At 37.1% G+C, this 13,609-nt stretch overlaps 1 protein-coding gene across 14 annotated transcripts in view; it reads left to right on the plus strand.

Moving 5' to 3' along the window:
- Positions 1–13,609, plus strand: part of PTPRD (protein tyrosine phosphatase, receptor type D) — a 2,180,605-nt gene that overhangs the window by 1,986,311 nt on the left and 180,685 nt on the right. For 8 of the 14 annotated variants that reach the window (XM_021074310.1, XM_021074296.1, XM_021074327.1 and 5 more), the window contains 4 exons: positions 183–488; positions 1,381–1,574; positions 3,790–3,816; positions 8,226–8,343. The exons of 5 other annotated variants lie outside the window; for them this stretch is intronic. In XM_021074310.1, coding sequence (XP_020929969.1) covers positions 183–488; positions 1,381–1,574; positions 3,790–3,816; positions 8,226–8,343 — 645 coding nt within the window. The remainder of the gene's footprint in view (positions 1–182; positions 489–1,380; positions 1,575–3,789; positions 3,817–8,225; positions 8,344–13,609) is intronic. One more of the 14 variants, XM_021074346.1, reaches the window with a different exon arrangement.

Genomic DNA, 13,609 nt, shown 5'->3' on the forward strand with positions numbered 1-13,609 from the left:
ACTAAGCCAAGGTACATAAATTTATCTTTAAAAATTTATTTTAAGTTTCAAAGCCTTATTTTCATTTTGTTGTCCTTATTGTTCGTTTATTTATTTTTGCCTTTTCTTTTGTTTTATCATTTTTTTTCCAACCACTCCTGTCCTTTCACTCAAACCCTCCTTTAACTCACTACCAAAATAAGAGCCGTCAGCTCCTCCTCAAGACATTAGTTGCACCAGCCCAAGTTCCACTAGTATTTTGGTAAGTTGGCAACCTCCACCAGTGGAAAAACAGAATGGCATTATTACCGAATATTCCATCAAGTACACTGCAGTGGATGGAGAAGATGACAAACCTCATGAGATTTTGGGAATTCCTTCGGACACTACCAAATACCTTTTGGAACAGCTGGAAAAATGGACTGAGTACCGCATCACTGTGACAGCCCACACAGATGTCGGCCCTGGCCCTGAGAGCTTGTCCGTGTTGATTCGAACCGATGAAGATGGTATGTTGCCTCTGCTACGTCAGTTTGCACCCTTCCGACACAATCTCGGTCTGCTGTCTTTTGATAGGCTAACGGTAATCTATTTTTCTCTGCTCCTCTTTTTTTTTTTTTTTTTTTTTTTAACCCAGCATCGCTATGACTTCAGTTTTTGCCAAAGACCTACCTTTGCTACGGCCTGGGCATTTTTTTTTTTTTTTTTCCAATTTCAACACAGTAATTTGCTTCCTTTTAAAAGAACATTTTGCTCCTGTGACCTTGCAATCTGGGTCCTTCTCTGTACTTCCATCTAAAGTCTTCTGCATTTTTCTTGGCTTTTTATAGTCACTTCTTTTACATTTTGAAGTTAACTTTTCAAAAGTGCCTTCTTATCTTCTTGTTGCCTTTTTGTCTTGCACATTTCAGAGACACTAATGCTCGACATTCAGTTTTTAGCATCTTTTGTATGGATACCTTTGATATGAGAAAAAAAAGAAGAAAATTCGTATAATCAAGAATCTTTTTATTCTGCTAAAAAGAAACCTTATAAAAACACACACAGCAATCAACAACCAGTTTTTGTTATTATTTCAATGCTATACTTCTTTGTGCTTTAATGCTTTGAACCTCAAAGCATCTTCCTTGGCTTTTGTACATTTTTTACATGTTTTTCTATTTCTCTGATACTCTTTTTTTCTTCCATTTTTTTTTTTTTTTTTGGCATCGGTCATGTTTTTTGATCTTTTCTTAAAAGGTAGATTGGTTGAGCATTTTCATTGGTTGAAAATGTTTGTATTCCACAAAGGAAACATAGTGGGTCTGCCTATTTTTTTTTTTTTAACATAAGTAAAGAAAATGCGCTGACTGGGTGGGACAAGTGCCTATAATTTTCTTTTATCCAATGATGTTGTTCCAGTTCCTAGTGGTCCTCCTCGCAAAGTCGAGGTAGAGGCTGTCAACTCAACATCTGTTAAAGTCTCATGGCGCTCACCCGTGCCCAATAAACAGCATGGCCAGATAAGAGGATACCAGGTGCATTATGTGAGGATGGAAAATGGTGAGCCTAAGGGCCAGCCCATGCTGAAGGATGTCATGCTGGCTGATGCACAGGTAAGCCTCTGTAATTTCATACTTATGTTTTTATGGGATACATTTGTTTTAGTCTGTACCTTAAAATGAGTCCCATTTTAATTTTTTTGCCCTTTAAAACTCCTATACAAAAGTCTAGTTTTTAAAACACATGGTACATATTTAGTTGTTCTTTTGTTTTTGTTTTGTTTTTGCCACACCTGTGGCTTGCAGAGGTTCCTGGACCAGGGATCTAACCTGTTCCACAGCAGGGACAATTCTGGATCCTTAACCCTCTGAGCCAGAAGGGAACTCCTTTTTTTTTTCAACCTTTTTTTTTTTTTCTTTTCCATACTGACCTTCCCAATCAGAGTTGACTTCAAGCAAGGAAGTGAATTATAATAAAATGAAACATCTGATTAACAGATATAACTGTTTTCTTAAAATATATAATTTCAGCTCTCTACGGCTATATCTGAGTTTGCCTTTCTGACTGCAAAAGTACTGATTGACTTAAATTAATCAAAGGAAAGAATTTTAAACAGAGGTTTTACTGATAGGATCTACTTTCTGCTGAGCTAAAACTATTTGGAACTAAGTTGACCTAATTTCTAAATATATGAATTCTTCCACTGAAGAACAAACCTTCTTATTCTGGGAAAGGTATCCAAATAGTATTTTATTTTGTATTTTTGTCTCTGTTGAGACAAATTAAGAAAACTAAGAGTAGTGGAGTATGTGGGATAATCTATCAATCCTAAGGCAGCAATTACAACTGTGTAGTCACAACTTGATTTTATAATAAGGTGTTTAAAAGAGAACTTTCAAATTTTTCAAAAATGTGTTTTTATAAATTAGAAGTGATTAGAAGATGGTACCATAACAAATCTACCATTACCTGTTTTTCCCAAAGGGAGAGGAAGATTTCAATTAATAACTGCCCTGATGGGGATTACATATAAAACACATGGATTAGCTTTCCTATACTGGTTCCAATAGTGACTGGATATTATGAATAGGAAAGTGTTTTGCTCATCCAGCAGATTGAATGCTGGGTGTGAAAATGGGTGGAGTTTGTGAAAATCTGAAGGAATTTTGATCAGAAATTCTCTCCTTTGCATGAAAGTGGGGATGTTTATCAATGAAGCTGAAAACAGCTGTACTAGGTTGCCACATTTTGCCTTTTTTTTTTACTCTCTGAGAAAATAACAGGGAAATAAATATCCCTGTTTTTTACCCCATAGTCTTTACTTTGTATTTGTCCCAAAGTCTTAATATAGTCATCTCACAAAGGTGCTTATGTTTGATTCCATTCTGAAACATTCTAACTAAGTGATCTGGCTTAGTGACTAACATACCTACCTCAAATCCAGTTGTATGGTTTTAGTTTGAAGGCCATGTCTATACATGTAGTCACAGATTCATAGTATCCCATTGACTTGCTTTTTCTAAGTATTTATTTTGAACTGCCCATAAAACGGAAGGTTCTTATAGTATAAAAATCAATAAGATCCTTGGTGCCTATGTTTTATTTGGTAAGTCTGTAATTATGAGAAATGAAATGATAGGACCATCGTGTTTGATGTCTTTCCTCGGTTCTTAGATAAACGTATAGATGAGTTCTGTTACTCTTTTCATTGGGAATATGATAGTTAATGAAATTATGTGACACAAAAATGCCTTACATGTCAACCAAATCTTTTTTTCCTCCTCTTCTACTTTGGCTTTTCTTTATTATTTTGCTGATTGTCTAAGAGTTGTTGTTTGGGGTTTATTTTTTTATTTTTTTATTTATTTTTATTTTTTTTGCTCATTTCATGTTCTCTGACTATTTATTGAATCTTTTTATGTCTTACAAGATATCATTGGAGCTATATATTTTAATATAAATATTCATTAATCTAAATAGTGACCTGAATTGTCAACCTAGATAGAAGTCAAAATAAATATCATAATGTGATGTGCAGAAGTATTTCTTGTGTCTTACTGATTCATTCTAGTGAAATACAAATGAAAAAAATTAGCTGGTTTCAGTGGTAACAATATAGAACATATTTACTTTTTAACTTCTCAAATGGGAATGAAGGGGGCAGTGTTTAACACTTATGCTATTTGGAATTTCATTGTACACACCTCTCAAATTGCTTATTATTATTTTTTTAATCTAAGGAGGGCACCATTGCCTTTATCAGGCTACAAATTTCTCTTCATTTCTTTTTATTTTGTTTCCCTCCCCAACCTTCTTAATCTCAATCAGTGGGAATTTGATGATACTACTGAACATGTGAGTAATTTTTGGCTGCTTTGTCAAAAAAGGATTATAAATAGTTGTGTTTTTCTGATAGCCCTCTTTCACTTATTTGTAATATTTCATGACAGTTTGCTTGGGTGCATGAACTAACAAATTATTTTTTTAAGTGTCTTCACTATGGGGTATACTTTTTATTTTGGTTTTTGTTCTCTGAAATTGGACTGGTGCTATTGATTGCTTAAAAAATGTCATGAGCTCATGCTGTTTTGGTGGCTGCAACTAACTCTGCCTTGCAACACAGTTAGATGCTTTAAGTGAAGGCATCATAGGCCAGAGATGTCAAGTTTGTTGTAGGCTGTTCATCAGTCCTGATCCTCGGTTATATATTCAGTATATAGCATGAGCTGGATCTGGCACTAATTAACTCTATATAGAAATGGCAATTTTCTGTTGTACCCATACAAATTATTTGTGAATAATTTGCAGAAAGTATCTTATTAAAGGAAGAATTTTCCTAGAATACGTGAATGAGTGGACCATTTTTTTTTTAGTTGAGAGTTTATTATGTATTAGTTACTATAGGAGACGCAAGATGTGACACTTGCCTTCTAAGTGTTTACACTTCAGGTGGCTAGGAAGGATTCACAGTTCAGAAAAAGTTCCGTAAAATACAGCACATGCAGTGACCTCAAGCAATGTGTAATTAATTCATGTTTGAGTGGCAATATCAGTAATAGCTATGAGTTTAGAGACAGTGGACTGTGAAGGTTGAAGTCCTGAAACTTAGCAAGAACTTAACTGATGAGTAGGGATTGAAAAAGTAAAAAAAGTCTGTGCCTGTGCATATGTTGGGGAGTTGGAGGTGGGCACTTTTTAGAGGTGAGCACAACAGAAGTCATTGAGGCAGTCAAGAATGTGATAATAGGTAATAATGAGATCCCCAATTTGATAGGAATGAAGGGTTCAAACTAGTAAACTAGCACTAAATACTGCTAAGAGATTAAATTTTAATGTGACACTGAAAAAACCTAAAGTGTCAAGTGAAAGAACTGGTCTTTAATTCTTCACTAATGGAGAGATATAGAAAATTATTTTAAAAAAGCAATAAGATAGAGGCCTATAGGAGGTATATTTCATTTATTAAAAAATAAATATATATATTTCGCCAAAGCACAGGGCTCTTGTAGGGAACCTTGGTAGTTATGATGGTCAAACTGTCATTTCTCACAAAATCGACAGCGTAGTAGTGTGTTATAAACATATTTGTCCACGAGCAGAGTAAGAAATGCACTGTATGCCATGACCAATTCATGCATATGTTTAAGATAAATATTTTACAAAATAATACCTTACCTTTCAATATATGCAAGTTTTAATATTTTGATTTCAAGTATATTCCATCTTTTAAAAAACACAATTCTGATATTGAATGGCTAGATTGATTTTATAACCTACTAAATGGGTCATTACCTGCAACTTTAAAGTCAATAACTTAGTGGATAGATGAGAGAGAAAAATATAGTAGACCAAGAAGCAAATAAAAAGTTTGTTTCCTAAATTAGACATGGAGTAGGAAAAAATTAAAAAAATTGAGCATCAGAAATGAAAAAGGGATTGTTGTGGTCAATATTTTTTAAGAAGAGTGGACAAAAGCATACTAACCAGCTAAGAATTTGAAGAACGGATCAGAGATTGCTTATAAGGTTTTTTTTTTTGCTGCTTCTTTTTTTTGGGGGGGGGTCTTTTTGCCTTTTTGTTGAGCCGCTCCTGTGGCGTATGGAGGTTCTCAGGCTAGAGGTCTAATCGGAGCTGTAGCCACCAGCCTATGTGAGACCACAGCAATGCGGGATCCGAGCCGCTTCTGCGACCAACACCACAGCTCATGGCAAAGCTGGATCCTTAACCCACTGAGCAAGGGCAGGGATCAAACCCCAAACCTCATGGTTCCTAGTCGGATTTGTTAACCACTGCGCCAGGACAGGAACTCCGAGGTTTTTATATATATATATATATACAATGATTTTTATTTTTTTCCATTATAGCTGGTTTACAGTGATCTGTCAATTTTCTACTGTACAGCATGGTGCCCCAGTTACACATACATGTATACATTCTTTTTTATCACATTATCATGCTCCACCATAAGTGACCAGACATAGTTCCCTGTGCTACACAGCAGGATCTCATTGCTAATCCATTCCAAAGGCAAAAGTCTGCATCTCTTAACCCCAAGCTCCCAATCAGTTCCACTCCCCCTCTCCCCCTTGGCAACTATAAGTCTAAGCTCATAGGTTTTGAAGATGCTCTACCATTTATTAAAATATGTAAGCTGGGGGGGGGAGTCTGCTCATGGGAATGACATTTAAGCTTTAGTTAAGTTGAACTGGAGGTAACACTGGACAGTCCAGGGAAGATCTCCAACATATATTTACAATATATATGCCTTTGGAACCCTGGGGGGAAGATCGGGATTAGAGGTCAATTTAGGGTATAGGCTGAAAAAAATTCTTTAAGTTTTAGAGAGAAATGCAGCAGACTAGAGCCTGTGGCAGAACATCCAGGAATGCCAGCTTTTAAAAAGCAGGGGCAAGTAGAGGGCAGATGGGATCGGAGAGCACAAAGAGACCTGAGGAACTGTGGCCCTGATGTCAGTCACAGGACCCCACAGTGGGGATGGAACCCACCAAGGAAGGGCGCCCACAGCCTGGAGGTGATGTGATGCAGGCAGATGGTATTTCATCCAGCTGAGATGTTACTGCCAAAGAGGCCTTGAAAATTTCAAATGGCACCCCTTACATTATCCTCTCCCAACCCTTGTGATAGTTAGGGTATGTTGTGGTTAACCCCACTTAAATGAGAAACTTCTAAGGTTCAGAGTATATCAATTGCTTGCCACATGATTTGGGGATGGAACCAAGTCTTGCTTCTTTTTCCTCCCAGTCTTGCCCACTTTCATCAGTAATTCTGTGACACGAGAGGGACCATGGAAACAATAATGTCAGCATTTACCCATCATTATTTTTGGAATAGTCAGTGTGTCCACCATAATTTAAAGTGCTGCTTGCGGGTGGTTCACTTGGTTTTTATATTCTCTGTAATCTTAGCAAAACCATTCCAAGGTCCTGAACATAAAATTCCTATCCTAAAATTCGCCTATTCATCTAACAGAATGCCGTTTCCAGTGGATCTTCAGAATGGTGTCTGAAATTCTTGAATTTCCATATTGGTGATTTTCCCACTCTTTTGAGGAAAAACTCTCATCACTGGGATCAGATTCAACCGCTGGGTTCTCTGGTGCCCATTACATCCTCACACTGCAATATCCTACTGTCCTCCACCAATTTAATCCATGCACTGAACTCTCACTTTTGAATTGTCTTTAGATGTGTAAGACAATGGCATTCTGTATTTTCTTAAATTTATCTGTATTGAATTTGAAAACATAATTGTGCTAAAAATCAAAAGGGTTTTTTAATTGCTGTGTATGTGTGGTGCTCCAAAGAAACTACCAGAGCACATTAATAGCCAGCATTCTATCTGAAGAATCATGTAACCTCCAGTATGGAAGAACAGTTCTCCAGTTATCTATTTTTATAACCATTATAGCTTTGGGCCCTTACTAAGAGAATACTAAGAGTTTTAATAAGTAGTTTGTAATATTTAACATTTTCTAAATTGTCAGAATTAATTGAACACATATTCTTTATGTGATAGAACCAGTCCTGCTGATTGGTTTTATGGCCTGGCCTCTAAATCATCAGAAAATTCTCTTTAGTGTGTGATGATTTTTGTTCATAGTCTGTATGACTAACCCATAATGAATTACTTGAGTCCTTAGAAACTTCTCTGGCTCTCCGGATATCTAGGTCCAACAGATCAACCATTTGGCAAAATCTTTACATGGTGATAAAACTTACTGTTTGGCATCAGCCCCAGTAGCAGGCTGAAAGCCAGGCCACAGTGGAAGAACTGCTGGCATATCACTAGTTTATGGACTTTCACTACGAGCCACACATTGTTCTAACTGTTTAACTGATAAAACTCATTCACTCCTTTAGCAGTCCTACTGGGTCCTAACATTCCAAATTTCAAATGGGAAATTGACGCATAGGCAGGTTAAACTCACTTGCCATTTTATTACCAAACTAATAAATAAGGGGAGGCAAATTTAAAATCAAGAATACAGGAGGTCTGGCTCTAGGTTTTGGGGTTCTAAGCACTACCTCTTAGAGTTGCCTCTTAGGATGGCCAAAGACCACACTTCCTTGTCAGCATGAAGACAGATCACCCACAGCATGAGCTCTAGGCATGAAATGTCCAGTGCTTGGCATGGCTGCAGGGAATGTTCACGCATGCGCAGAATGAAGGAGGATGCCTCGATTTCCCCTCAGGGCCCTTGTGGCACAGATTTGAAGCAGTGTTATTCTATTGTGTCATTTCAGGACATGATTATTTCTGGGCTACAGCCTGAAACGTCCTATTCCCTCACTGTCACAGCCTACACCACCAAAGGAGATGGAGCTCGCAGCAAACCCAAACTGGTGTCCACCACTGGGGCAGGTACCGTATCTGTGCAGACATGTGTCTTGAATATGTTCTGGGCAGCAATAATAGTAATGTTCCAAATGGTATGGGTGGCTTCTATCAGAGAAGAAAATAAGCTATGGTCACCTTTTGTGATTTTTGATATTTAGTTCAGAAGGTAAAAATAACTGAAGAATCTGTTTTGCCCAAATCATTCCGTCACTCATTCAATAAATATTATTTGTGCACCTGCTATGTTTCAGGTACTATTTCCAGTACTGGGATGAAACAGTTAACAAAACAGAAAGATTCTGCCTCCTGAAAGTTATTTTTCTGGCCAAGACTGGCTAATTAACAACTGAACAAATGAGCATAAAATAAAATGCCAGGAAGTGATAAATAATCAAAATAAAGGTGTGAAGGCACTTAAGAATAGGGCAGCTTCTAGGGGCTGTCTTAGAAAGAGTGATGAAGATATCTTAGAGAAAGGATATTTGAGCTGAGACTTGATCATCAACTAAGGGAAATCACTTGACAGCTTCAACCTCTGCAATGAAAATCCCCATTAGAAGAGCTGCCATCTTGAATCGGGTTGATGACTTAAAGTTGTTTTTTTTTTTGTTTTGTTTTCATTTGTCCACTTCACCGCTTGCTATGGAGGTTCTAGAGAGGACAAATTACACAAAAGATAGGAAATAGAAAAGAGAATGAAGAAAAGCAAAAAATAATAATATCGGATTACTCTTATCTGAAGAACAAAGGTTCTTAGCACTGTTTAGAGTTACTTTGGTCAGCCACTTTAGGAAAAACCAGCATGAAAGAAGACCTGACATTGTAAAAAACAATAAATTAAGAGATAATTGCAGTATTCTCTTTCAATCCCTTTATATAGAAATCTCCCATGGAACATTTAAACTATGATTTGATTTACTCCTCCCAAATCACTTCTCACACAACTTTTTAGGAACACACCTCTTTGTAAAGGCATAAAGCAAAGAACAGCTGTGATGCTGAGTACCCTCCTGGGTGCTGTGCTCACTGCCAAATTTGTCTAAATGTCATAAGATTTGCCTCGCTCATATCCCGCCACCTGGAACTGCCTCAAGCAGCAGGATTACAGATGGCAAAACTTCTTCAAGGCAAAATCTTCTGGGCCATTTTTTTTTTCTTTTTTTTAAATACCATTGTATCAATTTGAGTCAGTATCCTGCATAGGAGATACAGAGCATGTTAAAGGGAACATGCTGTCTGGCTTTGGAAACAGCCTCTCTTGGAATGTAGACAACCAAGGGTAACCCCCTGAAATGGAATCTCAGAATGAAGAAAACATATTTCCTTTAACCATATTCCTAACTGTGTCATTATAAGCCTGAGATGATTTCCAGGAAGCATCAAACTCCTATTCCCCGTAGATGGGGGTCCTATAAGATGGGTGAAAAAGTAGAGGATTTATAGGCAACGGATGTGAATCCTAGAAAAAAGGATAGTATTGCCTATTTTAATGCCACCAAGATTAGTTCATCACTTTTTAGTCACCATACAGAAGATTCTTTAGACTGTTAGGTCTTACTCCCATACAGACTTATTCTAGAATTTGCATTCACAGTATCAGATCTTTTTTATCAATGGAGACATGAGTATTGAGGAAATGCTTGTAATTTAGATGGCTACACATTTATCCCTCAAGACCTCTGCTGATCCTGGGTTAGAGGTGAGAGAATTCAGATATGTAATTCCTCTAAGAGAAAGCCTCTATAGTTTTCTTTGCTGCTAACCTATAATAAAAAAAAGCTGTTGCCGAGTCATGGTTTATCCCCAGGAAATCAGTGAACACCTTACTTTTGTTTTATTTTATATACTACCACACAATATTCTTGTATTTATGTGACGATGAAGAATTACTGAGTTTATCTAACAGTTGCAAACTCCTAAGAACCACAATTATAAGGGTATTTAGTTATAGCTTCTATGGAGAATTTAGGAGTTCTTGTGAAATTTTATTTTAATAATGTAATTCCTAGGTTTAGGATGAATTTATGTATAATATATTGTTCCTAGACTCTGTGAACAACCATATTTTGAAATAAAGAGTACTGGCCCTAACTTAGGCAATCCATGTAGGATTCATGTAACCTGATGCTTTTGAATAAAATGTTGGCTTTTCTATTTTAGTGATGATGGTGTTTTTGCCATTTTTTGTTAATACTCCCATTTTTCTGTATCATAATTGGTCCACTGCCTGAAATGTTGAAGTTTAAGGCAACTGGCAAATCTTTTGGCAAACATTTTGGCTTGAATTTTTCTCTATATTTTTAAATAAATTTCACTACTGTACTGAGCAGCTATGTTTAAGGATGGTAGAAAAGATGGCTATGACATGGAGAATTTGGAAGTAATAGGCTTAGGTCAGTCATTTATGATTGTTGCTACTTAGGTGCTAGGTTAATTTGAAGCTACATTTGAACTCTTGGGACTGAGTGCCTTGGTTGATCTCCAGGGATTGCTGTTGCATAGAAGTAAAGGGCAGCAGCACATGCATGCCTTTTTTGAAGTCCTGGCAGATTTTCAAGAGGGAAGAATATAGTGAGGGAATAAGAAGAATCAAACAGGCAAAAGGGAGAAGAGATTATATGCCATGACATAAATTAGAGTTAGTTTATTTACTATGCTGCTGGGTCCTCTCTGATCTTCCATGAAGTTAACTAAAACACTGCCACAAGTGACCTCCAGTCTCCCCAGAGTAAGTATTTAAGAGTCTTTGATTTTGCCAATCCTCCATCTCCTAAGCTGGAGTACTCAGACCCACTGACCTTGCTACCAGGTGACCTTTAAAAGCAGTCTACACAGTAGCCCTAAGGCATCAAAAACCTTGAATGTGACTCCATGTACAGCAACACCTACTGTTCTGCATTTTCCCAACCTCAAGTATGAATCGCGCAGAGGACAAGGACTCTGCATTATCCATCTTTTCTTTTCCCACCCAGATGCCTGTGTGCCAGTGTATAAGTCTTTGTTCAAAGGGAGAAGTTAGTAAAGTTTGCATACATAGAATTTCTGGAAGACAGAAATGGAGTGGTTGTCATTGCCAGTGTGTAAAGTTTCTCAGAGAATTGTTTTTAGCTGTGCCTGTGGTGTTGTAGAACTCTCAATTCTTTTTCTCTTTTTTCTATCTGTTACTCCACAGATGAAATACAACTAACTGTCCACGATGCTTACCCCTGCTTATTTATATGTCATCTGCTATCACACATTTGTGGAGACTTCAGGCGTTCCCTTTATGTGGCTAGCCTCTCCTAAAGGAGTGCTGGCAGTTCTTCCTATAGCTGCCTCAGCTTTCCATTTCGCTCTCTAGTCCTTCACTTGCACATCTTGGTGATTCCAGGCTGATTGTCTCATGGTTTTCGGGCTTAGTGAAACTTCTTTCAAGGGAAGGAGTGGCTCTCTTAAGTTTGGCAGTGGAGAGCAGACCAGGTGCTTCTGGCACAGCAGCAGGAACCAGTGGATCAAAACCGATTCTCTTACTTCTAGAGCATTACTTTGATCTCATGATTCCAGCCCACGGTGTTTATATCCCAGAACGAGAAAGGGCATGCCAGTATCAGAAAATAAAAGACACTTGTCCAATCTAAGTTTTGACTATAACAGAAGAATAGGTGTGCATTTTTGTAAGGTCATGAGTTGTCTTTTCTTGGAATTTGCCAGATAAGTTTCTTTGGTTTTGTGCCATAGCAATATTATGAAGTGAAACACCAGATAATAAAAATATGCCTGAAAAACATTGTTAGAAAGCATTCTATATTTCTGGTTGCAAATAACTTAAAATTGTTTCATTTATCCTCACTTTACATGCATCTTATAGAAACAAGATGCACAGTGAACTTACTATGATGCCATTCCTTGTAACCAGAATTTTGAAAAAATTTTGAGAAATGTACTTAATAAAATATATTGCCCCTGGAAAATGTTGAGGCTTAATAGTTGTATTTCTACCAAATAATTTCAACTGAGGTTGGTTTACTGAAGGATGTATTCTCTGCTGAATGGTCCATATTTTTCTCAGCAGTCTCAAGTGTTTCAACTCTTGATGTCATCGATATTTTGATGGGCAGTTCATGTAAATGCTGTACACACATGAAGAGGAATTAAGGGTATCTGCTGACATCTACCTTAAATGTGATTTTTCAATGAAACTAATTTTAAATAGATTTAAAATAAAAGTAAATGGAATAATTCGGACACTCTCCAACTTGTGAATGGGCTTCTTCTGAGAGTTTCTTGGTTAGTAAGATATCTGGACATGGTTTTTCATGAGAAACATTGAGACTATAGCTTTTGGTTTGCATTGGTTTGGTTTCTGGGTCAACCTATATATGTGTTATCTAAGCACCATTAAGAACTTCAGAAACTATTTTTCCCATACGTGGTGAACCCATTTACTATGAACATAAGACAAAACTAATACTTCATGGGTTAATGATAGAAATATCTCAACAAATGTGTTTTTGAACAGAGCACACCACCCCTGGGGTCCCCACTTTCTGAAATTTATAATGAACAAGTTAACAAGAAAATTTCTGAAGTTAATAGTCCAAGTATTAGCTCAGCATCTTTCTAGTTTTTTGTCTGTTTTTGAACTTCTGTCTATTTCCCAATGATACTATTTTTCATTGTGTCTCTCCCATTAGTTAAGTTTCCCTCCCTTTTGACCATCTTTTTTCCCCTTTCTATTAACTTGGTTTTGTTTTGTTTCTGGTATTACTCCTCTCCCCTAGCCCATCTTTGGACTATTTCCAAAGAAACTCCTAGCTCTGTGTTGTTTACCACTGTTCTTGTCTGAAAATTACAGGAATAATCACTCTTCATTTAAAAAAAAAAAAAACAGTTGTGATAATACATTGAGTATATTATAACACTTTACATGTCTAACTTACTTAACTTTAAATTATATAACTGGGAGTTCCTGTTGTGGTGCAGTGGAAATGAATCCGACTAGAAACCATGAGGTTGTGGGTTTGATCCCTGGCCTCGCTCAGTGGGTTAAGGATCCGGCATTGCCATGAGCTGTGGTGTAGGTCGCAGATACAGCTCGGATCTGGTGTTGCTGTGGCTCTGGCGTAGGCTGGTGGCTATAGCTCCAATTAGACCCCTAGCCTGGGAACCTCTGTGTGTCACAGGTTCAGCCCTGAAAAGGACAAAAAAGACAAAAAAAAAAAAAAGAAAAAAATTATGCAACTGTATAATTATATACTTACTGGGAAATTATCCGCTGACCACAAATAGTTTAATATTCTGATTATTAAAA

The sequence above is a fragment of the Sus scrofa genome, chromosome 1 (genome assembly GCF_000003025.6).
Source record: "Sus scrofa isolate TJ Tabasco breed Duroc chromosome 1, Sscrofa11.1, whole genome shotgun sequence".
Taxonomy (NCBI): domain Eukaryota; kingdom Metazoa; phylum Chordata; class Mammalia; order Artiodactyla; family Suidae; genus Sus; species Sus scrofa.